Below are 25,358 nucleotides of genomic sequence, written 5' to 3'. Positions count from 1 at the left end.
ACAAGTTTAAATGGTTTTGTCACCAGAGAATATTCAGTCAGGCATTCTGATTTGTGTGAGTTCTCATTAACTGACACACATTTAAATGTTATTTTTGCGTAGCTCTTAACTGATGTCATTATCAGTTTATGAATAATTCAAATACACTTTTCACAAAATTTCTGCTTAAATCTGGTTTGGGTCATATTTAATTAGCAATCATTCTCCACACTGCGTGCTCACACAAACGCAGCCAGTACAAAAACTACCACTAGAGAGCGATCTGGTCGCGCAGAGCATACAGCGGGCTCTCCTGTGCTAGTTACCCGAAACACAACACTTGTCATAAACAACTATTAAACGTATAAGATTCATTCAAGTTTTATTAGAATTTTAGAAACGTACCTTTCCACTCAACGACAGAGTTAAATTGTAACTTTCAAGTTTAAAATGGTAACTAATAATAGATATGAAGCTGTCAGGCTCAGGGTCGAGATAACCTTCCAAAGCGCACTGACTGCTGTGTTGACGTTTTTACGCGCTCGCGTTGCGCGTGCACCTAAGACGCAACAGGCGGACCACACTTTGCGCAAGCAGTCCGGTTCAGTTAACATATAAATTCTAAGAAGCACAGTCTTTGGAAAAGACGCCACGAAGTGATTTATGAATCGTATATTTCTAGTTGATTGTTTTCCACCAAGCGGAGAGGACATATTCCCAAGCCTTTTCTTTTTCTTTTTTCATTTGATCGGCAAATTAGCATGTACTTTGCGGATTGAGTAGTACATGGAAAATTAGACTCGCAAACGTCTACGTGAAACTCCTCTACGTACGTCTACGTACTCGGCGTCTTCCTAATTATAACTCGAGCTTGCGGTCAGTAACTGTATCTGGTGGGTCAAAGGCGCGCGCAAATGAGGACTGAGCCCTGCGCCACGACTGGCCTCTGACAACTTCCCAACATCTACAGGAGCCACAAAACATATAGGTTTTTCAACCCACTAAGGTAAAGCAGTCTCGGAAAACTACATTAGAATAACACATTTTTACATAGGCTAATGCTGCTGTACAACTACCGTTATGTTTAGTATATGATTACTTCATAAGCGTTCTCAACTATAGACTTTGCTGGGGAGTGACACAGACTGTAACCAGTGGGAACAGTCTGGTCATATTTCACAACTTTTTGAATAATGTTTAGTGTCTGGATTTTAATCGTGAAACGGTGATAGACTTTGAAAGGGTTCACCTAAAAGAAAAATCTGTTATCATTTGCTCACCCTCATGTCTGTCCAAAGCAATGAAAATAATGATGGTAACCGCTTACAGGTTTTAAGACAGTCGACTTGCACTGCATGTCTGGGCATATACATAGCCTTTATTCTAAAATAAAATAGTTAGCCCATGTTTTATATTAAGGTAAACAGACAGAATACAGTAATGGAATACAGATCTTTTACATATAGGAATAGATGTTGGATAAAATGTTTCCACATGGGTGGACCAGCACAGTCTTGTGTGTCATCTCCATGGGAAAGCTCTTAATAGGACTCTAGAGAATGAAAGAGACGTATGCTGCTTGATCAAATATAATCCACAAGATCTTGGACAATTAAAATGGGTAAAAGATTCAACATTGTTTGGAAATTATCCATTTAATGATCTATATAAATTTTGCATTTGTTTGTTTTTTCTAATGCTTGAACATGTCATATTCTATATCAGAGTAGCACAGTGTTTCTGTATTTTGGCAGGAATAAACATTCCAGAAAATTAACATATTAACTAAATTCCTTCTACATTTCTCAGCCGTGTTTAGCATGTTTCTCTTCCTCACACAATCACTCTGATTGGCCGCTGGGCTTGCCAGAAGTCGGGCAGCTCTATTTCTCAAACAACAGACTCCATTGTTATCTCCGAAACCCTCCAGCTCTTGATAAGGTTGCCACTTTACACTGATCTCAGTTCATTTTTATGCCTGTTCCTTTTAAAGGACAAGTGCAGGGTTTATATGCGAGAGATGGTCCTAGTTCAGGGTTAAATGAAAATTCTTTAAAAGATGACCTTTGGAACCTCTTACTAGCCATTGTGGAAGCAGGAGATTAGTTTTCCTAAATGTGAAGGGAGGTTTCCTGTTGGGTGCATCTTGTGATCGACAAGCTTCCTGCCAAGAGGAACATGTAGAATTGTGGAGGGAGAGGGGGGTGTGAGGGAGATCACTTTGTTATGTCGAAACCACACTGAAGTGCTGAAAAGGTCTTGGTGTTGTTTAACACTGTGTGTTTAGCTTTAGCTCCAACTGTAAGTTAGCATTTATAAACGCTGTAAAACCCAACAGTCAACTTTATCAAATGAGTGTCGTTAACTCAAAATTTACTGAAAGTTAATTCTACTCATTTAAAAAGAGTTTTGAACTCAGTGTTGAAGGTAATGAGTTAATTAAATACCTCATTACTTCAACTTAAATGGAGTAAGTTCACAGTACTCATAGATTAGTTTTTTTAACTGAAAAATGGTTTATGTTGCCTTAACTTAAGAGGTTTTACAGTACTCAGTTGGTTTGAGTTCTCTTTATTTATTGGGTTTTACTTTGCTCAAATTACTTCGTTTACTCAAATAGATTAAGTTCACAGCACTCATTATGATTCATTTTTTAACTTAAATAGTTTGTTGCAGTTACCTTAACTTATTGGGTTTTACAGTGAATGACTGTAAATTACATCTGCAAAGTCTTTATAAACTTTATATTTGGGAATCTAATTTAATTGAAGAATAGTAAGCTATTAAAATGTATTTTATTGTTATTTTAAATCTATTAATTAAACAGTTTAATACATTTAATCAATTATAGTTGATAGTTTACACTTAATTTAGGTTAATCATAATGTTATTTTACATATTTGTAATATTTGAGTATATTTACTATAAACTATTTAGTCGAGGTATAATTATAATTATACTTAAAAATAATATTATAATATTATGCACTTATTGATAATATATTTAAATATCAATCTGATAATAGGTCTTTATTAAATTCAAAGATATACTGTTGTTTTATTTATTTTGACTATAAAAACATTTCTTAAATTAATTGTATTATTATTTTAAATATTATTAATTATACATACTTTTTTTACTTTTGTTATAATACATATAATTCAATTCATTTGATGATATTATTAGGTTATCTTTAAACATCTAACTATTCATTTAGTTTAGTTATAGTTCTAAAATTAAATATCGGGCAGTAAATATCTCCAGCATACCGTTTTTATGAGTAATTTGAATTAGTTTTCTGATTCTATAGTTTCTATTTTAAATTTGATTACAGTTTTTGTACTTTTGTTGTGTTTATTCCATGTTTATTCATTTTTCTTTTTTAAAAATTATGAATATTTTGATGCATCAATAAACACAGGAAACTACCCAGCAGACACACAACATCATTAGACATTAATATTAGTTTAGATTTAGGTCACCAGTGTCTAAGGACAAAGTTATTTTGACATCCAATAACGACGTGAAATGACATTGATATTTGGTTGATTTTAGGTTGTGTTGGAAAGTGACCAAAATCCAACATTGAGCCAACAGCTTAAATCAACGTTATATTGACATCAAATACTGACATTTATTCGTTAGGTATGGCAACCAAAATACAACGCCTGATAGACGTCATATTGGTAAAGTCCACACAACATCTAGCTGTAACATTATTAGACGTTGAAATCTTGTTGTTTTTAGGTTGCGCTGGAAAGTAACCAAAATGCAATGTCTGTTCGATGTTGGACACTGACGTCGGCCTGACGTTGGGTTCTGATGTCAACCCAATTTTCATTTCCAAACAAAATGCAACGTCCCACAACGTTGGGGTACAATGTCAACCTGACGTCATGTTGATGTCCCGTGCCTGCTGGGTAGTTGAAATAAAATGTTAATTTACATTATCGATTCTATTTAATTTAAAATGTATTCTATTTTTATAATTAGCAAAACGGTTTTAGTGTTGTGCTTTAATTTCAGGTACGTTTAATATCCCTGCAGCTCACAGCTCACTGAATGTGTTTTAATATGTCAGTGTTTTTTTTCCAGGTTCCTGAAGCAATGCCTGTCCCTCCTCCTCCTCCACCTCCCCCAGCACCACCTCCCCCACCTCCACCTGCTGCTCCTGCACAAGTGAGATCTGCACACACAATTATACTTAACAATTAATGCGACTCTAAACATTGTGTGAATGTTTCTTTTTCTCCACCTGCCCATTGCTTTCTCCCTCCCTATCATTGTTTCTTTCAAGCCAGTCTTCCTGGCAACCACCTGGCTAGATTTGCATTATTAATTAGAGATAAAATTACACACACAGGGATATACAGAACAGGTGTCACATTTTCAGATTTGGCTTTTGTGTTAAATGCATGTGCAGTGACATTTTTAAACCTTAGAGCAGACCATATTTACGTTTTTGACACAAATGAACTTGAAGCGGGACAAAAGTTGGATTTAAACTGAACTGTAGTGTGACAATATACTAGTTGTTCAGCTGACAAAACATCTCTCCAAAAATACTTTCATTTGACATTTGACAACAATTAAGAAATGTTAAAATTAAAATTAGTTACTGTGGTACCTCCAAAAATGGACATTTACTCACTATGTTAAGTTAATTTCAAGAGGATCACATGCTTATGATTGACCACGGCTGGTCCCTCATTAGCTAACACATGATTCAACAATCGGATGATGATTCTTAACTCACTATAAATAACCAGAGTTTCTAACCTCAGTTATCTTAGTCTTGATTGAAGAATCCCCCTTTCATGCCTACTCCTCCTCCTTTTTCTTGATTATTTTTAATCTTTCTATGAAGGATGACAATAAGCATCAAAGAGCCAATCCTCCCTATACGCAACCCATACCGCCCTTTGCTCTAGTCTTAAATGTGAATTTGTGCTGTGCTTTCATTTTATTTAGGCATGAAAACACTTTGAAATAAATATAAATATGGTGGAATTCCCTTCCTTTCCATTACAGGCACCAACAGTCAGTTAATGTAGCGGTGCGTGACTGTCAGCTGAAGCGCTTAATAGTGATAAATAGATGCTGTTTCCCAAATGGATTCTGTATACGCAATTTGAAGCGAAGCAAAAGTGGACACTCTGGGTTTTAGGTGCATGTTTGAACAGACATAGGCTGCATCCAAAACCGCCTACTACTCAGTAGTTACTGCATTTGAATTTAAACGTACTACTCGGTTGTTAGAAAAGTATATTCTATACAGTATAAATGTGAGCAGTATGAATGGAACTTGGACGTACTATATCCACCATTTTGTCATGATCACGTGACCTACCCACGTCACTTCACTCCCATTCATGAATTCCCTTGCAGGGCATCATGGCACAGCACAATGTGCATCGGATGCACACTTTAGAATTTCTCCAGAAGTAGTAGGTGATCCGGGTACTTCTTGCATACTGTTTTTCAAATTCTATGTACTCGGACATACTACTCTGCTTGCATACTGATTTTAGCGTACTATACAGTATAGTATGGAAGTATGCGATTTCGGATGCAACCATATACTATACACATAATAATAATAATAATAATAATAATAATAATAATAATAATAATAATAATAATAATAATAATAATAATATCTAAACATGTTGATCTTGGTGGGTTTCCTTTAAACACAATAAATTTTGTTAAAAATAGTATATAAGCATAAAAAGTTAGAAAAGCAATCAAATGCTTTCATTATAGATCTGTGCATTTTTAAAGTGACACCTTTGTTATTTAATGTAATCAAATGAAAAATCTAAAAGAGAGAATCATTTGCTGCACTTTAATTAGCACTTTAATCAGAATGATTCAATTATACAGTGAAGAAAAGGTTAATGAGATTTGATAACTTGATGGGGGTGTATCCCTTATTTTCACATCCCAATGTTGACAGGTATGTTAGCACTGTTGCCTCACAGCAAGAATGTCACTGGTTCAAGTCTTTACTAGGCCAGTCGATGTTTCTGTGTGGCGTTTACATGTTCTCCTCATGCTCGTGTGGGTTTCGCCCAGTTTCCTCTCATCATCCAAAGACATGTTCAATTTTTCAATTCACCTTTATTTTATAGCGCTTTTACAATGTAGATTGTGTCAAAGCAGCTTTACATAGACGATTATAGTAAATTGAAACAGTGTGAGTTCAGTTTTCAGTGTTTAAGTTCAGTTCAGTTTAGTTCAGTTCAGTGTGGTCATGTGACTTAAGTTTGTTGACTAATCCAAATTGGCACCATAGATGTGCTCCTAGTCAGCAATTATCTCTTCATAGCAATTCCTATTTGGTCATTAACGATAAACAGTAGGGGAGTTCTCGAGATCTAGCTGAGCTAAAACTCGCCCTGCAAACGGGAGGGAGCTTGAGGATCTTATGAGCTCCTGGTACAGCATGCCAAACACGCTTTATAATCAATCATCAGCTAAGTGTGAACTCTTGAATTATTCACAGACAAGTGGTCCTAAACAAATATTTGAGTTTCTTTTTTTTCTGTAGAACAAAAATGAAAATATTTTGAATAATGTTGGAAACCAATAGACATTAGCATCCATAGTAGGAAAAATACCATGGAAGTCAAGATCTTTAATCTTTTATTTGAGTATGTTTGAACAAAAATCAAAGAGGTATGGAACCAGTGTAGGATGGTTAAACATTGACAGATTTTTCATATTGGGGTGAACTATCCTTTTAATAGATTACATACTATGGCACGTAACACAGGCTCGTTGGAAATGTGTTTCAGCCTATATTTTTGTGAAACTGCAAAAACATACTTCAACATTTGTTTTTATTGCAGTATCTAGTTAAAACGAATACTATGGGGAAGTATGACCGACAACTTTTATTCCTTTTCAGACTAATAACATTTACAGGGACATACTATTGACAAAATAATGATTGTTTTGTTTAATTATTTGCGCAACACCAAATAAATACCAAATAAAATAAGTAACATTTAAGATTTGTAATTGAAAATGTTTGCCTCAAGTTTTAATCTCCATTGCCCTGTTGCACAAATCTGGTTTGGGTTTTTAGCCAGATAAGGTTTTATTTTGTTTAATCAAACTTTGAGTATTCAGTTTCATAAATGGGGAGTAGGTTTTGATGAGGTTTCGTCAGGATGGTATCACTATGGCTAACCTGTTCTGGAGCAGGTTTTATTCTGGTTTAGATATCACAAACCAAAACTTAAACAAACAAACTGAGACTGAAAGTGACATTTTGCAATAAAGCCACTCCCAGTGTCAGTGTATCTTTTTTACTCAATTTGAAAGCATTTTACACTAAAACTATTTTGAGTTAAATTTGTCGCTAATAATTTATATTATGTAAATCAAAATTATGTATGTTACGTTTTAATATTTTATATTAAAATAGATTAAAAATAATATTAATACTTTTTATTAATAAATAAATACTTAATGTTAATAATTAATACTAATACTTTTAATTAAAAATGTACATTTAAATGTTTACACATACAATTGCTATAACCTCCTTGGGCTTGAGTGTCCACATACGTGGACAGCACATTTTAGCTCTTAAGTGGCCATTTAAAATACTTTGAATTTTTTATATTTTGTTACAGACATACAGTGTCATCCTGCAACTGTTTTGCAGCATATGAAATGTCCCAAACCCTATTTCTAACTGTCCAAAAAAAATTCTATGTTATATATGCATTAAAAAACATTCAGGAAAAAGTGTTTTACGTAAATTTAGACCACGAGTCCACAGTATATGGACATCATTTTACTCTAAAAGTACATCATATCAAAAGATGATACTTAGATTTTTATTCTAATTAGGTTTCAATAAGCCCAAATAGCAAAGAGAAATAAAAAATGCATGTAAAAAAACAACATGGGCCTTAAGAGGTTAATATATAAAGCTATTAAAATGACATTATTTCAATAACAAACCCACATTTTTGAAATTGGTTGATATATTTATCATATAAATGTTTTTAAATCTATAATCTAAGATATCTCTTCATCTTCAACAGAGAAGTTAATTACACTGAAAGGGCAAAGAAAGGACGCTCAGACTGACTCTCTCGTGTGTTGTGTGATTGGCTGTTTGCTGCACATGTCACTTTTTCAGGTGCAAGTGTTGTTAATTACAAAATGATGTAAACCCTTAAAATGAGGTATAAAGAACACAAGAGTGATGTGAAACTGCTTAACCCGATCTTAAGCGATTTAAATTAGTTTGTTTCAACTTGTTTTTTGCAACAAGCCTTGAATAGAACTTATCTAGTGTGGACTTGTAATGGTGAGCAAATAAGTTTGAGTCTTGTAAAGCACAGTTCCACAAAACAAACAAAAGCAAAACAAAGTCAATGTGAAACTATGTGGTTGCAGTGCACTTCTCGCCAATTATGCTTTTGAAAACACTATTGTTTGGGTTTAGGGAAGGGATTAGGTTAGTGATTCACAAGTTGATTTTTCGATAAACCCTGTCTTTTCATGAATGTGTACAAGAAGGATGTGTATCTGAAATCAACAACCAAACGTACCCTAAGTAATGTACACTCACCGGTCATTTTATAAGGTACGACCTATGCTTGTATACTCTAGGTCCAAATGCTTGATTAGAAAAATTTCTAATCAACCAATCACATGGCAGTAACTCAATACATTTAGGCATGTAGACATGGTCAAGACGATCTGCTTCAGTTCAAATCGAGCATCAGAATGGGGAGGAAAGGCGATTTGAGTGACTTAAAATGTGACATGGTTGTTAGTGCCAGACGAGCTGGTCTGAGTATTTCAGAAACTGCTCATCTACTCGGATTTTCACCCACAACCATCTCTGGGGTTTACAGAGAATGATCCGAAAAAGAGAAAATATCCACTGAGCAGAAGTTCTGTGGGCACAAATGCGTTGTTGATGCCAGAGGTCAGAGGAGAATGGCCAGACTGGTTCGAGCTGATAGAAAGTAAACAGTAACTCAAGTAACCACTCGTTACAACCGAGGTATGCAGAAGAGCATCTCTGAACGCACAATACGTCGAACCTTGGGGCGGATGGGCTACAGCAGCAAAAGACCACACCGAGTGCTATTCCTGTCATCTAAGAACAGAAAACTGAGACTACAGTTTGCACAGGCTGACCAAAATTGGACAATAGAAGATTGGAAAATGTTGCCTGGTGTGATGAGTCTCGATTTCTGCTGCGACATAGGTAGGGTCAGAATTTGACTTCAACAACATAAAAGCATGGATCCATCCTCCCTTGTATCAATGATTCAGGCTGGTGGTGGTGGTGTAATGGTGTGGGTGATAGTTTCTTGGCACACATTGGGCCCATTAGTACAATTGTATTGTTGCTGACCATGTCCATCCCTTCATGACCACTGATCTTTTGATGGCTACTTACAGCAGGATAACGCGCCATGTAATAAAGTGTGAATCATCTCAGGCTGGTTTCTTGAACATGACAATGAGTTCACAGAACTCAAATGGCCTCCACAGTCACCAAATCTCAATCCAATACAGCACCTTTGTGATGGGGTGGAACGGGAGATTCGCATCATGGATGTGCAGCCAACAAATTTGCAGCAACTGCGTGATGCTATCATGTCAATACGGAGCAAAATCTCTGAGTATTTTTCCAGTATCTTGTTGAATCTATGCCACAAAGGATTAAGGCAATTCTGAAGGCAAAAGGGGGTCCAACCCAGTACTAGTAAGATGTACATAATAAGTGGCCGGTGAGCGTATTTCATATTCACAAATAAAAAATAGACGTTGCTTCCCAGTGGATTTGTCATCAGAAACCTGAACGAAACGTACCCTGGAGCAACGTTGTTTTACGTTTCTCTAAATTGTAAACTGAGGCACATTTTTCAAATGAGTGTGTGCTGATTATACAATCAGGAGGTCAGCCTTCAGAGTCTTGCATTCAAGGTTTATTTAAAATGCACATTTCAAACCAGCACTAAAAGAATAATCCACCCCAAACAGAAAACTGTAAATAATTTAATCACCCTCATGTCATTTTACCAAACAACTTGTTCTTGCAAAGTTTTTGAAAAATGCCTCAGTGTTTTTGGTCATACAACAAAAGTCTGTGGGTTCAAAAAAAAAATAAAACAGTTTAAAAAGTCTTCAAGCCAGTTAATGTATTTATGTATTGTTATCTTCTGTTCTAGACAAACTTTAGCAGTGCTAAAAGAAATAGATTGAGCTATTTGCTAGTTTATTCTTTTTATGTATGATGGAAACTGTGACACTGTTAAACTCATTAGAGTTGCATGAAGATAATAAATTAAGTAGCATCTTTTTCTTTTCCTTTAAAGTCACGAACAGATCCTCCAAAACTCCAGCGTTCTGAGGGTGGAGGACGCAGTGCGCTTCTGTCTGACATTCAGAAGGGGACAAGACTGAAAAAGGTCACACAGGTCAATGACCGAAGCGCACCAGTTTTTGACAGTGAGTGCAAATCAAATTCATTCTGATAAGTTAACTAATAAAGTTAAATGTGTTATGTGTTTCTGTTTGCATGGCATGGCCAATACAAATGTTAAACAAATACTGGTTCATTTCTTGATTATCCGATTGAGCATAAATTTGCTGTATGATTTCATTTTTAACTATTACTGATTAACATGAGAATGTTAGATACAGAACCTGTGTTGAGTTCTCTTAAACAAATACAACTGAATGCAACAAAAGAGACAAAGCATAAAGACAAGCCACTACAGGGGATCAGAGAAAGTTTAAATGGTCAATAAGTTGTAAGGGCTTATCAGTGGCAGAGCTGTATTTGAGCTCAAGGTCCATAGCTTTTGGGTTCTCACACTTCAAAACATTCATGTGCATATATAGGCGTTCTGTATATGGAAATGAACAGTGCCAAAGACCTAGACTGAAAGTGTTGAGTAAGGGGGACAGTGTTCCTTCTCTTCCTCTGGATTACAAAAGACAGCTGTTTTTATGCTCAGGATATGCAATGGTCAGTAAAGGGTCATGGACTCACTTAACTTTAAAATTCCGATTTATGCATCACTTTTTGTCTACAAGTCATGTTCTTAAAGTGGTGTCTTTTGTTGGATTTTCTTTTGCAAACAGGAATTTCACCAGCATGGACCACGCCACACTTTGAACTAGACTTTATTGTAGGGATGTAGGGATGATAGGCATGGTAGGGGAACAGTGGGATGAAGGGGAAGGGAAGTAAGAGGATAAACAGTAAACAGGTAGGTAGGTTGATTGGGCATCCTACGATGATGCCAGAGACTCAGAGTGGGGGTACCATCTCTGCAATATTTTGGTAGAGTGATTGGACCCCCCCTGATTCAACCTAGAAGGGAAGAGAGGGTAATAGGATTGTTAATCAGAAGCGAGGAAATAGAGGGAGGGAGGCTGAGTTTGAGAGAACAAGAAGAACAGTGCTAGAGGGCTGGTCTGCCTTAAATAAGTTTTAGGGAATAGGTGATTGGTTAAGGAGACAAAGTGAGGCGTGGTTCCGCTAACAAACCTTTGTTAACAAGTTAACTCCGTTATTTTGAAGATTAAAACTGGATATTAATTTTAATTGGGGTTTGAAAATAAATACAAATGAAATGATATTATAAAATGTCCAAAACATTATGACCAGTCATAGGGCAAGCGAATTTGTAGATCAGCTCTTAACAAGCACACCTATTAGGGATAGTTCACCGCAAAACAAAAAAATTTCCTCACCCTTCCCTCACATTCAAGGGGTTGTTAACTTTCATGAGTTTCTTTCTTCTGTTGAACACAAAATAGGTTATTCTGAAGAATGTTGGGAAAAAAGCAGCTATTAACACCCATTGTAGGACAAAAATACCATGAAACTCGATAGAAGTCAAAGAATGTTTTGTCCAACATTCTTCAGAATATCTTCCTTTGTGTTCAAAAGAAAAAAGAAACAAATGGAGGATGAGTAAATGATGACAGAATTTTCAAATTTGGGTGAACTATCAGTAGATTAGATTGTATAGGCAATCAATCAATCCTTGTAATTGGCAAATAGGATGAAGGCGAAATTGCCAGGAATATTTACAATAGCCAAAATGTTATGGCAAAATGTTTCAGTCAGGGATTCTCTGGGGTGACAAGGTTACTTCCAGTCATCAATATTGAGAATGTTCCACAAGCTGGGTGCAATTTGTTGGGAGATGAAGACTTATCCAAGCATGAGGGCAACAAGGCTATTCTGTAGAAGTCAATACAAGGTACATTTTATAAAGATGGGTATGGGTGAAAACACACTTTCGCAAACCAATCAGGGTAATTATGAGGATCCCTGTGCATAGTAGAAAGAGCTTAAAATGGGCATGTAAGCATCAGAATTAGACCCTTGATTAGTATGTCATCTATGTCTTTGCGGATTAAGAAGGGGTGGATACCTTGGTGTCTTCAAGCATTGGTGATCCTTGGTTGCCCAATAATCTTCACTGCTGATCGGGAGAAACCTGAAAGACTTGCCCTACCCCTACATCTAACCTTAGAATAGATTTGAATAATATATTGCAGTTTGACAGATACAAAAACTAGTTCCGCTTGCTGAATTCACAATATGCGTAAAAGAGATCAATGTATTTACAGAACCTAAAGTGAATAATGTGGATGATAGTGGAAGAAATACCGGGAACTCCTCAAACACAGCGGGATCTGCTCCACCTGCAGTGAGCCCAAGTCTTGGTGGACTGTTTGCTGGAGGATTTCCTGTCCTCAAACCAGTTGGACAAAGAGACAAACGAACACATCACAATCCAGGTATTGAATCCAAGTCTATTTATTGCAATGCACTGTATTTCGAAAATGGTAGATAACTTTTGAAAATGGCTTGTTTATGTTTCAGTGTCTCGTTCCGGTTCTACTGCAAGCCTGAAGCAGCCTCTCTGGAACCCTCCATCACAGGGAGATGGTTTCAGAGGAAGCGCCCCTGATCTTTCTCCCTCACACAGACCTTTAGAGAGAACCTCTTCACAGTCCAAAGCTCGTCCTGTTTCCTCATACACAGCTCCAACCTCCCCCAGCCAAACTACACATCCTACTTTCAAACTGTCCTCTACCCAACCTTCCTCAGCCCCACCCCCTCCTCCACCCCCTCACCAGGAACGTCTCAATAACAAACCACCTCCTCTCCCCACTTGCCCTCCACCACCCCCACCTCCTCAAATGGCCAAACCCACTTGGTTACCCATCCAATCGCACTCCATCCCTATGCCTACTACCCCACCACCTCCACTGCCACCCTCAGTTCCTCCATCCTTACTTCCTGACAGATCATCCGGGGTTTTCTATCCACCGCCTCCTCCACCACCTCCATCAATCCCTCCATCATCGCTCCCTGACAGGTCATCTGGGTTTTTTTACCCTCCGCCTCCTCCACCACCATTGTCATCACACTCCAACCGCTCATCTGGAGTCTACTATCCATTGCCTCCATCTCCGGGGCCATTTGAAATAAAGGACAGTCCATTAGGACCTCCTCCCCCACCTCCACCTCTTCCTGCTTCATTTGTGTGCAGTCACCCCTCCTCAGCACCTCCTCCGCTACCTCAAAAAGCCTCTCCTTTGCCTTCACCACCATACAGGCCCAGCGTACCACCTTTGCCACCGTCCTACCCCTGTAACGCCCCAAGCAGACGACCTCCTGCAGTGCCACGTTTTGCAGGTAAATCAAAAGTGCAAATTATAGAAACATTTTATGGAAAAGAAATTGTTTTTGGGTTAAAAAATCTGTTAAAAAGTTATTTCGAAATGGGGTCAGGAACACTTGTTTTAAAGTTGAAAGCAGAAATTCTGTATTTGCTCAAATACTCAGAGCTCTGGTCAGCATAAGAGTATGCTCATCATAGGTCTCATATATAAAGCTACTGTCAGAGATGTATAAAGTACTAGAGACCCAGACTTAAGTAAAAGTACAAGTGCTCTATCGAAAAAAAAACTTGAGTAGAAGTTGAAGTGCTCTTTAAGCACCATACTTAAGTTGAAGTACTAAAGTATTTAACAATTTTTTGTACTTTAGTATTGCAAGTAGTTTATTTCAAAATTTACTACTGAAGTACTAAAAGTAAAAGTACAAGTATTGTGTAATGTAGTTGGTAAAGAAAGCAGTCAAAAGACAATATTGTTTTGTTTATTTTAAATATCTTTTTTTGGGGCACGGGTTTGAGCAGAACAAAAAGATACATGGCTTACAATACTGTTTTTCTCTCGCGCTTGAACCATCTGACAGATTATAACAGCTGTATATAAACGCTGTAAACGGAAGTTCTAAACATTCTACCGGAAGACGCTGGTCACTATGGCGCTGTCCATGCAGTAGCCAAGAAAAAGATCTATAATTGTAATGAGTAGGTGTGTGAATCTACACTGGTCTCACGGTTTGGTTCGGTTACGATTACCATGCCATCGATTCGGTTCAATTCGATATCTCGGTGCATCTCGGTGCATTGACGAAGCTTTCCATACATAATTAGGTTTTTTTCTTTACAACACAAGAATTTTTTTTATTAAAATATATAACTATATTTATATATTCTTTGTAATACAATTTTGTACTTTAATACAGCAGTAAGATATATGAACTGTACCCTTTATTTGACCTGCTCAAAGAAAACACTCTTTCTGAATGTATCAAAAAAAAAAAACTCTAATACCTGCACAGAAGACAGCATGAGCATTTATAGCAAATAAACTAATGTAAATATTATCCCGCTTGCTTTTTGAGCACTGACAGGTGACACCCCTATGATTGGTTATTGTCTTCACCTTCTCAACAGAAAGGGCTGCGATCGGCTTTAGAAATGAAAGCGCTGTTCACCGATGGCGGGAAGAACAGCTGTGGTTACAGTCTGTATGCACATAATACGCTGTTATCACAGGCAAAGGCAAAAGGCAAATCACAGGCAAAGACTTACTGTAAAGCATAACCGAGTGTACTTCCTTGAGATAGATATACAGTACTGTGCTCCGCAACGATGGATATTGTGATAACTGCTTGTTTAGGCTATTTGATTTGTCTCCGTTATATTGTGTGATGGAAGGATTTCATCCGCCACTGAGACTGCAGCTCTGCACAAGACGTTTGGCCAGCGGAGAAATTAAAATGGTCGTGCCCAACTGAGTCTGGTTTCTCTCAAGGTTTTTTTTCTTCACTTCCGCCTTTAGTGAAGTTTTTTTTCCCTCTCCGCTGTCGCCACTGGCTTGCATGGTTCAGGATCTGTAGAGCTGCGCATCGATGGATTTGCTCTTCAGTATTTGGACTCTCAGTAGTGATTATTAAACCACACTGAACTGAGCTCAACTGAACTGAACTTAAACACTACAAACTGAACTACACAGTTCCTATTTACTGTGACCTTTTATGTGAAGCTGCTTTGACACAATCTACATTGTATAAGCGCTATACAAATAAAGGTGAATTGAATTGAATTGAATTGATTCTGCAGGCGCACGCTGGTTTTTTGAGTCCAGCTGTAACCGTCATGCGGCCGAGACTGCGCTTCAGTTATGAGTACATTCAGTTTGATTCCGCCTATCCCAGCTTCTGTTACTACATGTACAAGTGTATCAATGAACACTTTTGAATTTTATTTTTTGTTCTACGATGAGCTTGGTTAGCCTACCTTTGGCTGGACGGTTCTCCGATAGTGCCAGTGTAAGGGACTATTGAAACATCTGATCACCCTTATGTATGACTAAAACAGGGCTATAGAATATTCTGATTGGGCTACAACCACTCCAAGCCCCAGTTTAGCATAAACTGTTTATGAACAGCAGCGAACCGAAAGGAATACTTCACATTATCGACGAGATAAAGCATAACAAAAAGAGGCGTTTTCCGCGTCATAGCGCAAACTAATTATTCAGCCAATCGAGGGCCCCCTTATTCCGTGGGCCCTGGAGCTTCAGCCCCACCTAGCCCTTATGTTAATCCGGACCTGGAGATCATACACCCAGAAAAGCTATTGCAATTAGGTTTGATATTGGGATAGGTGCCTTGCTTAGGGCAAGGTTATTATAGTTAACGAAAATGAACGAAAAAACGAAAACTAAAATTGAAAATTAAAAACAAGTTTTTTTAAAAACTAGGACTAACTGAAACCCTACTGTATGTCATTTAGAAGTAAACCTATTTGCTTCACACTGCCAGGTGTTTGACCTGTATGGCACCTCAGAGTCTGATGCCATTGGCTCGATTAAGCCAGTTCTCCTCCAGTCAGTCCTCCCTGTTGCTCGGTGACAGCATTAAATACAGAGACTTAAAATTATTCATTTAACACATTTGTGCCCAATAATGGGTTTTATTCAATAGTATTTAAGAGTTCACACTTATCTGATGATTGATTATAAAGCGTGTTTGGCATGCTGTCCCTTGGAGAGAGCCCTGAGTTCATAAGATCCTCGAGCCCTCGTTTGCAGGGCGAGAGAGGAGTTTGAGCTCAGGTAGGTCTCAAGAACTCCCATGCTATTTATGACTAATGATAAATTAGGGATTGCTACAGAGAGATATGCTGCTGATTAAGAGCTCGTCTATGGTGCTAATTTGGTTTTGGTCAATTCACCTATGTCGCATGTTTTTGGACTGTGGGAGGAAACCTAAGAACCCGGGGGAACCCCACGCGAGCACAGGGAGAATGAGTAAACTCTGCACAGAAATGTCACACTGGCCTGTTAGAGACTTGGACCAGTGACATTCTTGCTGTGAGGCAACAGTGCTAACCACTGGGCCGCCATCCCACCCTATCAAGGAAGGGGTGGAAGGGGGGATTCTTCAAGCTGAAGATGACTGGGGTAGGAACTCTGGTTATTTATAATGAATTAGGAATCATCCGATTGGTGAATCATGCGTTAGCTAATGTGGGACCAGCAGTGGTCATTTATCAGCACGTGATCCTCTCAAAACAAATAAACTTCATTTAGTGATCATGAACGAATCGTTCTTTTTAACCAGAACTGATCCTTTGAACTAGTTCACCAAATTGAACTAAATCATTTAAAATGATTCGCGTCTCCAGTAAGCACTCTTATCTACTAACTACTTACTTATAAATCTTATAAGTTATTCAGTTATTAGAACAGTACACTGAGATCAGATTTGAGAAGCGGTGAACCGATAATACTGCACATGCGTGATTCAGCAGATAGTGAACACAAACAAGCATATGACAGTCTGATGTGACTGAACTAAACTTGAACAACTGTAGCGCTGGTAAACCGAGGTCTTACATGTGAGGATCTGGCAAAACCGTAATGGAATTTAAATAAGTGAATCATGCTTCAGTTGGGTAGTGAAACATAATTGTAAGATACTTAGATCATGGTGATGTTTTAACTGACTGAAATTATGATTGCTAACTACATATTTTTGTTATATTAAGTCCAAACATGGGAGGATTGTCACAAAAGATCTGATTCCCGTTAAAGATCCGAACTTCCCATCACTGCTGTGTATTTAACCTCAGAAGCAGCCTTGCCCACATATTTTATTTAAGGCTGCTATCCTGTTGGCTGTTGTATTTGAATTTGAGGATGGTAGATGGTAGTGGTAGATGATAGTGGTCATGTGTCCTCTGAATATATATTTCAAAAAATGTATCTTTGGTTGAGTTTTTATTTTTGTATTTTGAATCTTGCACCTAACAAATATTCTTATTTAAAAATTAATACTGAAACTAATAAAAACTAAACTAAACCTAAGCAATTTTAAAAACCAAAACTAATGAAAACTATTATAACCTTGGCTCGGGGGCATCTCAGATGGTTATCGAAAGTGGTTTATTCACTCCCCCCATCTGCTGGCAATTGAATCTGCAACATTTTGCTTGATACTTCAATTCCCTAACCATTAGGCCACATTAATTGACATGAGAATATGAACTGTTCACTCTTAGTAAATTTTGGTTAACTAATGTATTACCTAAAAACCTCACTGACTCCAAGAACAGTAGTGTAATAGCAATTATATTCATACTTAACTGAAATTAAGTTATGAAGTCATTTTTGGGTTGACAGGTGCTCCACGGATGGCTCCACCCCCTGCTCCACCAGCCCGCTCCCCTAACACTGAGCTATCCAGCAGGATCCCACCTCCTCCTCCTCCTCCTCCTCTGCCAGTATCTGCTGCACCCGGATCAGTGCGCAATGGACACCTGCACAGTTTAGGTAAGACTGCAGGTTTAACAGTATTGATAAGGCTGAAGGTCTTGAGGGATATTTCACACAAAAACAAAAATTCTGCAATCGTTTACTAACCATTCACTTGTTTAAAAACTTGACTTTCTTTCTTCTGTTGAACACAAATGAAGATATTTTAAAAAATGCTGGTAGATGGGACCTATTTAATTCCATAGTATAGTACACTACCTGACAATAGAGCAAGAAATAATAACTTGACTTCTAGTTGATCATTTGGAAAAGTGGCAGAAGTTAGATTTTTCAGATGAATCATCTGTTGAACTGCATCCCAATCATCACAAATACTGCAGAAGACCCACTGGAACCCACATGGACCCAAGATTCTCAAAAAAATCAGTCAAGTTTGGTGAAGGAAAAATTATGGTTTGGGGTTAAATTCAGTATGGGGCATGTGAGAGATCTGCAGAGTGGATGGCAACATCTACAGCCTGAGGTATCAAGACATTTGTGCTGCCCATTTCATTAAAAACCACAGAAGAGGGCAAATTCTTCAGCAGGATTGCTGCTTCAAGAATCAAGAATCTTTATGAACTCTGGGACTCCTGCAAGAACGCTTTCTTTGCCATTCCAGATGACTTTATTAATAAGATAAAATAAGCAAAATAAGCGTAATCTAGAGGCCTTTGGCTTTCATATAAGCCACTTCTGATACCAAATGATCAACTTGAAGTCAAGTTATTATTTGTTGTTCCTAAAACTTGGATAGATGAGAAGACTTTTGTCAGAGAGTGTATAAAAAGTCAGTGGGTACCAGCTACCAGTATTTTCCTACAGATCTAGAGTGCTGTCACACTGTAAAACCTGATAAATTCATATTACTCAAAACTTTTGAGTAAACTAATGAACTTTATCAATTCGAATTTCACATTTGTATTTAGTATTACAATATGTTTGTGACGAGTTAGACTTGTCACAAAGTTGATTTCAATTAATTGAATTATCAGATTAATTAATTTGTGCAGTTTGTTTGCATGGACATCACATTCACTCAAACATTTCTGATAAAGTTTCAGTTTTACCAATAACGTGTTAATGAAACTATCAAAGATCCACTCTCGTGTGCTTCCTCACCAAACCAAAGACTTCAGGGGTAACCGTATTATTTTCAATATAACAGAAACATCTGTAAATCCCAACAGAACATTAAAGACAAATTTTATCTTCCTATCTGAACCTTGTGCAAAACACAAACAGTTAATTTCAACTTCATATATTCTGACTCAAAGCCTGTTAGAAAAGAGGTATCTTTTCATTTATAAGTCAGGTAATTAACTTAATACAATCAAATTGAGCTTACATAATGTTTTCTACTAAGTACAACGAACTTACATCAATATTTAAGTGAGAGAACTAATTAATTTCACTGTTTGTTTTTACAGCAAAAATACTTCAGCAACTATATGATTTGCTAATTGTGTATTGATATGTTTGGGATTGCCATAACACTAACATGGCATTTGTTGTTTGTCCAGCTCACAGAAGTGTCTTTGTCTATTTTACAGATGACTTTGAATCAAAGTTTCACTTCCATCCAATAGAGGACTTTCCCCCTCCCGAAGAGTTCAGGCCCTTCCCACGTATCTACCCCAGCAAGGAGAACAGAGGTACAGCAATCTCTTTGTGTGTGAGGAAAGGTGAAGTCTCTTTAGTGACAATGTCCACAATGTTGCCTCTGTTTAAAGAGGATTGAGAATTCAGAGTTCAGAGAGAGGAGAGGAGATGAGCTTATCTTGTTCTGTTTCATCTATGTGTAATTAAAAAATAGCTTTCCTAAAAGCGATAATTTACCCAGTAATAAGAATGTTTTCTGTTCATTTATTTGGCCCTTCGGCCATCCAAAATAAAAGTGACATGTTTGATTAATTTGATCATAGGTGATTTTCATATTTGATTCATTAAGTCAACTGCTATCTGTGTATTGAGAGTAAAAAAATAAATAAAAATGTATACAGGACAGGCAATTCCAAATTATTAAGTCATTATGAGACAGAAATCTCACCCTAAAAACTGAAAATTTTTAGTTGGTTTAAAGGTAATAATGTTGTAAATGATGTTCAGTTTAGTGCAAAGACTGATCGCTTCACTTTATATATATATATATATATTTTGAATCTCAAAATGATGACTGACTTTCTTTTTCAAGGACTGCAGTTTCAGCAAAAAATCTTGTCTAATGTTGTACTGAAGAAAAAAACTTAAGCCGGTAACATCATTGACAGCCTGAGGGTGATTAAATGAACTGAAATGTTTCATTTTTGGTGAACTTTTTCTAATCTAATCGACTAACCTGTAACCAAAATAAGCAGCAGGTGCTAATAAAATAATCACATTCTTATTTTTACTTCGGCTTATTCCCTGAGGTCGACTCGCCACAGTGGAATGAACCACCAATGATCAGAGAAGTTTTCTTTAAAAAAACAGATTAAAAATATGTTCTTTGCATAGAAGCTCACTGACATCCATAAAAACCCAATAGGAGGACTTATCAGAGGGTATTTCAGATGAACTGTGGGGACTGTTTAATCTGATGTTGGTCCTCTCTTTGACCATTGTTGCCAGGCTTCTGCAACACTGGCACATATGTTTTGGTTTTGCCCAACTTTATGTGGTTATTGGTCAGAAATATTTGAGACATTGTCTCAAGTAGTTGGGCAAGCAATTAAACCGGTACAGTGCATCTGGAAAGTATTCATAGCGCTTCACTTTGTCCACATGTTTTTATGTTACAGCCTTATTCCAAAATATATTAAATTAATTAATTTCCTCAAAATTCTACACACAATACCCCATAATGACAATGTGAAAAAATATATTTTTTAAAAAAAGTTGCAAATTTATTAAAAATAAAAAACCTGAAAAATCACATGTACAAAAGTATTCACGGCCTTTGCTCAATACTTTGTTGATGCACCTTTGGCAGCAATTACAGCCTCAAGTCTTTTTGAATATGATGCCACAAGCTTGGCACACCTGTCTTTGGGAATTTTTGCCCATTCCTCTTTGCATTACCTTTAAGCTCTGTCAGGTTGAATGGGAAGCAACGTTGTACAGCCATTTTCAGATCTATCCAGAGATGTTCAATAGGACTTAGATCTGGGCTCTGGCTGGGCCACTCAAGGACATTCACTGAGTTGTTGTGAAACCACTTCATTAATATTTTGGTGGTGTGCTTTGGGTCAATGTCCTGCTGGAAGATGTACCGTCTGAGGTCAAGAGCACTCTGAAGCAGGTTTTCATTTAGGATGTTATTCAGGATACATTCCTGCATTCATCTTTCCCTCTATCCTGACTAGTCTTCCAGTTCCTGCTGCTAAAACATCCCCACAGCATGATGCTGCCACCACCATGCTTCACTGTAGGGATGGTATTAGCCTGGTGATGAGCGGTGCCTGGGTTTCTCCAAACTTATCGCCTGGCATTCACTCCAGAGAGTTCAATTTTAGTTTCATCAGAGAAGCAGAAATTTTTCTGTAACCTTCCCCAGCCTTGTGCCTCGAGACAATCCTGTCCCGGAGGTCTACAGACAATTCCGCTCCATCTACTCACTCCATGTTGATTAATGACTTTTTTGACTTCATAAAACTGGAACAAATTAGACACTGTCTGAAGGATTTTTCCAAAACCTTGTATAAAATTTAGGGTTCTCTCCTTGAATATATGGAAATGTATACTCTCTGCATACTGGATGATAGTTCATTTTTACATTCTTCGCTGCTGTGTGACATCTTGTGACATCATGACCAGGCATTTAGTTTGGTGTATAAAATATTGTTTTGGTTGGTACAAGATTATTATTATTATTATTATTATTATTATTATTATTATTATTATTTTATCGTTATTATTATTATTATTATTTGTTGTATTTTTTGTTTTACTTTTTTCTTAAATATATAAATATATATCTGGGGGTCAATAATTGTCACAATCATTTGGATCCTAGTTTACTTCTCTCCCTCTGTATGTCAAAATGTACATTAATATTCTAAAATGTGTGATATTTGAACCAAATACAGTTGAAGTCAGAATTATTAACCCCCTTTGAATTTTTTTTAATCTTTTTTAAATATTTCACAAATTATGTTTAACAGAGCAAGGAAATTTTCACATTTTGTCTGATAATATTTCTTCTTCTGGAGTAAGTCTTATTATTTTATTTTTGCTAGAAGCAGTTTTTAATTTTTTTAAATCTATTTTGTGGTCAAAATTATTAAGTTATGCTATTTTTTTTATTTGAATTTTTTTCCAATAGTCTACAGAACAAACCATCGTTATACAATAACTTGCCTAATTACCCTAACCTGCCTACTTAACCTAATTAACCTAGTTAAGCCTTTAAATGTCACTTTTAACTGTATAAAAGTGTTTTGAAAAATATCTAGTAAAATAGTATGTACTGTCATCATGGCTACGATAAAATAAATCAGTTATTAGAAATGTTAATAAAACTGTTATGCTTAGAAATGTGTTAAAAAAAACCTTCTCTCCGTTAAACAGACATTGATATGAATAGATATTTTATATATATATATATATATATATATATATATATATATATATATATATATATAAATATATATATATATATATATATACACACACACACACACATATATACTTATATATATATATATATATATATATATATATATATATATATATATATATACATATATATACTCCACTTTGGGTAGTTTTCAATGCATTGAAGGGTGCATTGAAGAGTACAATAGATGTTATATGTTTTTGCAAATGCACTATTATATATAATTATGCGCTTAAAGAGTTGTCTCTTTTGGTCAGTGAGTCATAGTTTAATGATGCATTAAACTGATCAAAAGTGAGAATTTTTTATGCTTTAAATCATGTCCATTTCAAACAAACATGTTTTTCGGCAAAAATTAGGCACCGTAATAAAACTGAATAAAAGCAATGACAACTAAATCGGTTTATTTGAAGGATTTCAGAGTCTTCATTGAAGCCTGCAGTAAAATTCTGGAAGTAATCAATTACATTTGATTATATAATAAAATATGTCAATATTTTATATAATAATTAAAATATTTTTTTATTTTTACTGTATTTTTGACCAAATACATGCAGTCCTTGTTAGCATAGTATACATCAAAAAATGTAAAAAAAACACAGATCCCAAATTTTGACTAGCACTAGATATTGCTATTATAATATCCAAGATGAAACAAGTATGCGTACAACACTCTCAGTTCCTCAGTTTGGTTTCATGGTGAAGCACAAACAGAATCTGACACTGAACTCTTGTTTTGTTTTACAGTAAACCCACAACCTCCTGCCATGAAGACTCATTTAAGATAAAATGGGACAATATGGATATGAAGTACGGTGCTAACCTTTATCAGGAAGTTTATTTTAATCATCATCCTCATCATCAGTGAAGAACAGCAGCCAAATCTGTAGGTCAAATCAACGGAATCTGTGAAAACATTCTGCAAAAAAAACAATGACATCTTCTGATTTTATGTCTCATTTATATCCCTGAATTGGGAGATTTAAACTCAAGAAAGTGTCTACTGTTTGTAAGATTAAAAAGTTGCAATTACCTTTTTAATTTCTTTTATCCTGTGTTGAAATCAGATTTCCATAACAAATGATTGAACTACTAACAGATTAAATATGAGCAAAAAGTGCCTACAAATTAGAAAAGTCTTGTTGACATTACAGTTTCAAATAAAAGCCATGTTTGTTTGTAAAAGGGAAGAAGTTTAACCAGTAAGAGTGAAACAGGGTTTTCAAGGTAAACGGTTAAAATGGATGAAAATATATACATATATACACTTTTTGAGGGATGTAAACAATAACAATGGTCCTAACAAATTTCCTGTTTTACATTTTTAATTTCCATAGCTCTCGAGAATCCTAAAAGGTCCACATATTGATAAATAACGTCATGACAGCTATTGTAACGTAGATATATGATTGAATTGCCTCATGTTAGTTATTAAAACATTTGACAACAAGCAGGAAATATTCATGGGCCAATGTCATCACCACACTGAAATGATATTGTAAAAACTAACACATGTTTTTTTAGGCAATATTGTCTGTTTTAGCTTCCTGTGGCTGCTGTAGTCCTTTTGTTACTGACTCTCTTTGTCTAAATTATCAAATCTACACCAAAGAAAATACTTGTTTCCTTCTCATTCTACATTTAATTGTTTCATCTCTCTGTATTTTAAATCTGTGCCAGTATAAAATGCTGTATTAAAGCTCTCAATCAGGAGAAAAAATACTCACGCGAGACACTGGGGAACAGTGCCACCCACTGGACATGCTTGCAATTTATTGCTCTCACTGAATCTAAATACATTATTTAACCCCAATAAACATGTACAAGACAAACTTGTTTGCGTGATTATTAGGCATAGTTTCATAAAGGTTTGGACACATTTCAATAAATAAAAAAATAAATGAATACCATAAATATCTGCTTTTAAATACATGCTGTACCAGCGTAATACTAAGCCTGTTGTTAGCAATGAAAACTAACATGATACTGCAACGTGCTAAGCTTTAATCATGCATTAGCGATATTAAACTAATAAATACGTTTCATATAAACATATTATACATTCCTTTTTATCATTTCTTCTCAATACACAATATTCCTTACCCAAAACATTCATCCTTCAGCTCAGCTGCCATTAAAACATACTAGCATCAAGGAACAGGTTAAGATGTTCCTTATATTGTGTGTGTGTGTGTGTGTGTGTGTGTGTGTGTGTGTGTGTGTGTGTGTGTGTGTGTGTGTGTGTGTGAGAGAGAGAGAGAGGGAGAGATGACAGAATCTGCCAAATCCTCCCAGATCATCAGCTAAATACTGTTGATCTCAGCTGGATTTCCCTCGCGCGCATGTGTGCGTTTGTAGTCTTCAGGTCCTGTATTTACAGCCAGTTGAGTCGATGAAACAGGAGTCGGTGCACCTGAGTTGCCCAAAGGTGCTATGTGTACAAAAAGACAGAGACACGTTTATTATATAGAGTGCTGACATACCTTTTTGACTCAAAGTTCCTCTATTATGCATTACTGAACATGACTTCCCAGTTTGTTTTCGATTGTGATTTTAATTGGATTTCAACCTCATAAAACATTTTTAGAGTATG

At 36.3% G+C, this 25,358-nt stretch overlaps 2 protein-coding genes across 2 annotated transcripts in view; one reads left to right on the top strand and one right to left on the bottom strand.

The window, feature by feature from the left end:
• The first annotated feature begins 451 nt into the window (after positions 1 to 451).
• Positions 452 to 24,597, top strand: wipf3 (WAS/WASL interacting protein family member 3). Its single transcript, XM_056479367.1, has 8 exons — positions 452 to 985; positions 4,075 to 4,158; positions 10,341 to 10,473; positions 12,616 to 12,786; positions 12,872 to 13,690; positions 18,037 to 18,186; positions 19,722 to 19,823; positions 23,513 to 24,597. Exons 2-8 carry the CDS (start codon positions 4,087 to 4,089, stop codon positions 23,551 to 23,553), a joined length of 1,488 nt encoding a protein of 495 aa, XP_056335342.1. The 5' UTR covers positions 452 to 985; positions 4,075 to 4,086; the 3' UTR covers positions 23,554 to 24,597.
• wu:fc38h03 (acetylcholinesterase collagenic tail peptide) overlaps positions 24,507 to 25,358 on the bottom strand; it is a 28,297-nt gene continuing 27,445 nt past the window's right edge. The window contains exon 17 of the mRNA XM_056479368.1: positions 24,507 to 25,196. Coding sequence (XP_056335343.1) covers positions 25,127 to 25,196 — 70 coding nt within the window. The 3' untranslated portion in view covers positions 24,507 to 25,126. The remainder of the gene's footprint in view (positions 25,197 to 25,358) is intronic.

Source organism: Danio aesculapii, chromosome 19, assembly GCF_903798145.1.
Source record: "Danio aesculapii chromosome 19, fDanAes4.1, whole genome shotgun sequence".
NCBI lineage: Eukaryota > Metazoa > Chordata > Actinopteri > Cypriniformes > Danionidae > Danio > Danio aesculapii.
Note: the sequence above shows the minus strand (reverse complement) of the source record. Positions and strands in the feature narration are given on the sequence as shown.

What these genes read in the sequence shown, in the direction of transcription:
- wipf3 (XM_056479367.1), top strand. Translation starts at nt 4,087, where the DNA reads ATGCCTGTCCCTCCTCCTCCTCCACCTCCCCCAGCACCACCTCCCCCA. An exon ending in AAGCGCACCAGTTTTTGACA is followed by an intron (nt 10,474 to 12,615) that starts GTGAGTGCAAAT and finishes ATGTATTTACAG; the next exon opens with AACCTAAAGTGAATAATGTG. An exon ending in ACGAACACATCACAATCCAG is followed by an intron (nt 12,787 to 12,871) that starts GTATTGAATCCA and finishes TTTATGTTTCAG; the next exon opens with TGTCTCGTTCCGGTTCTACT.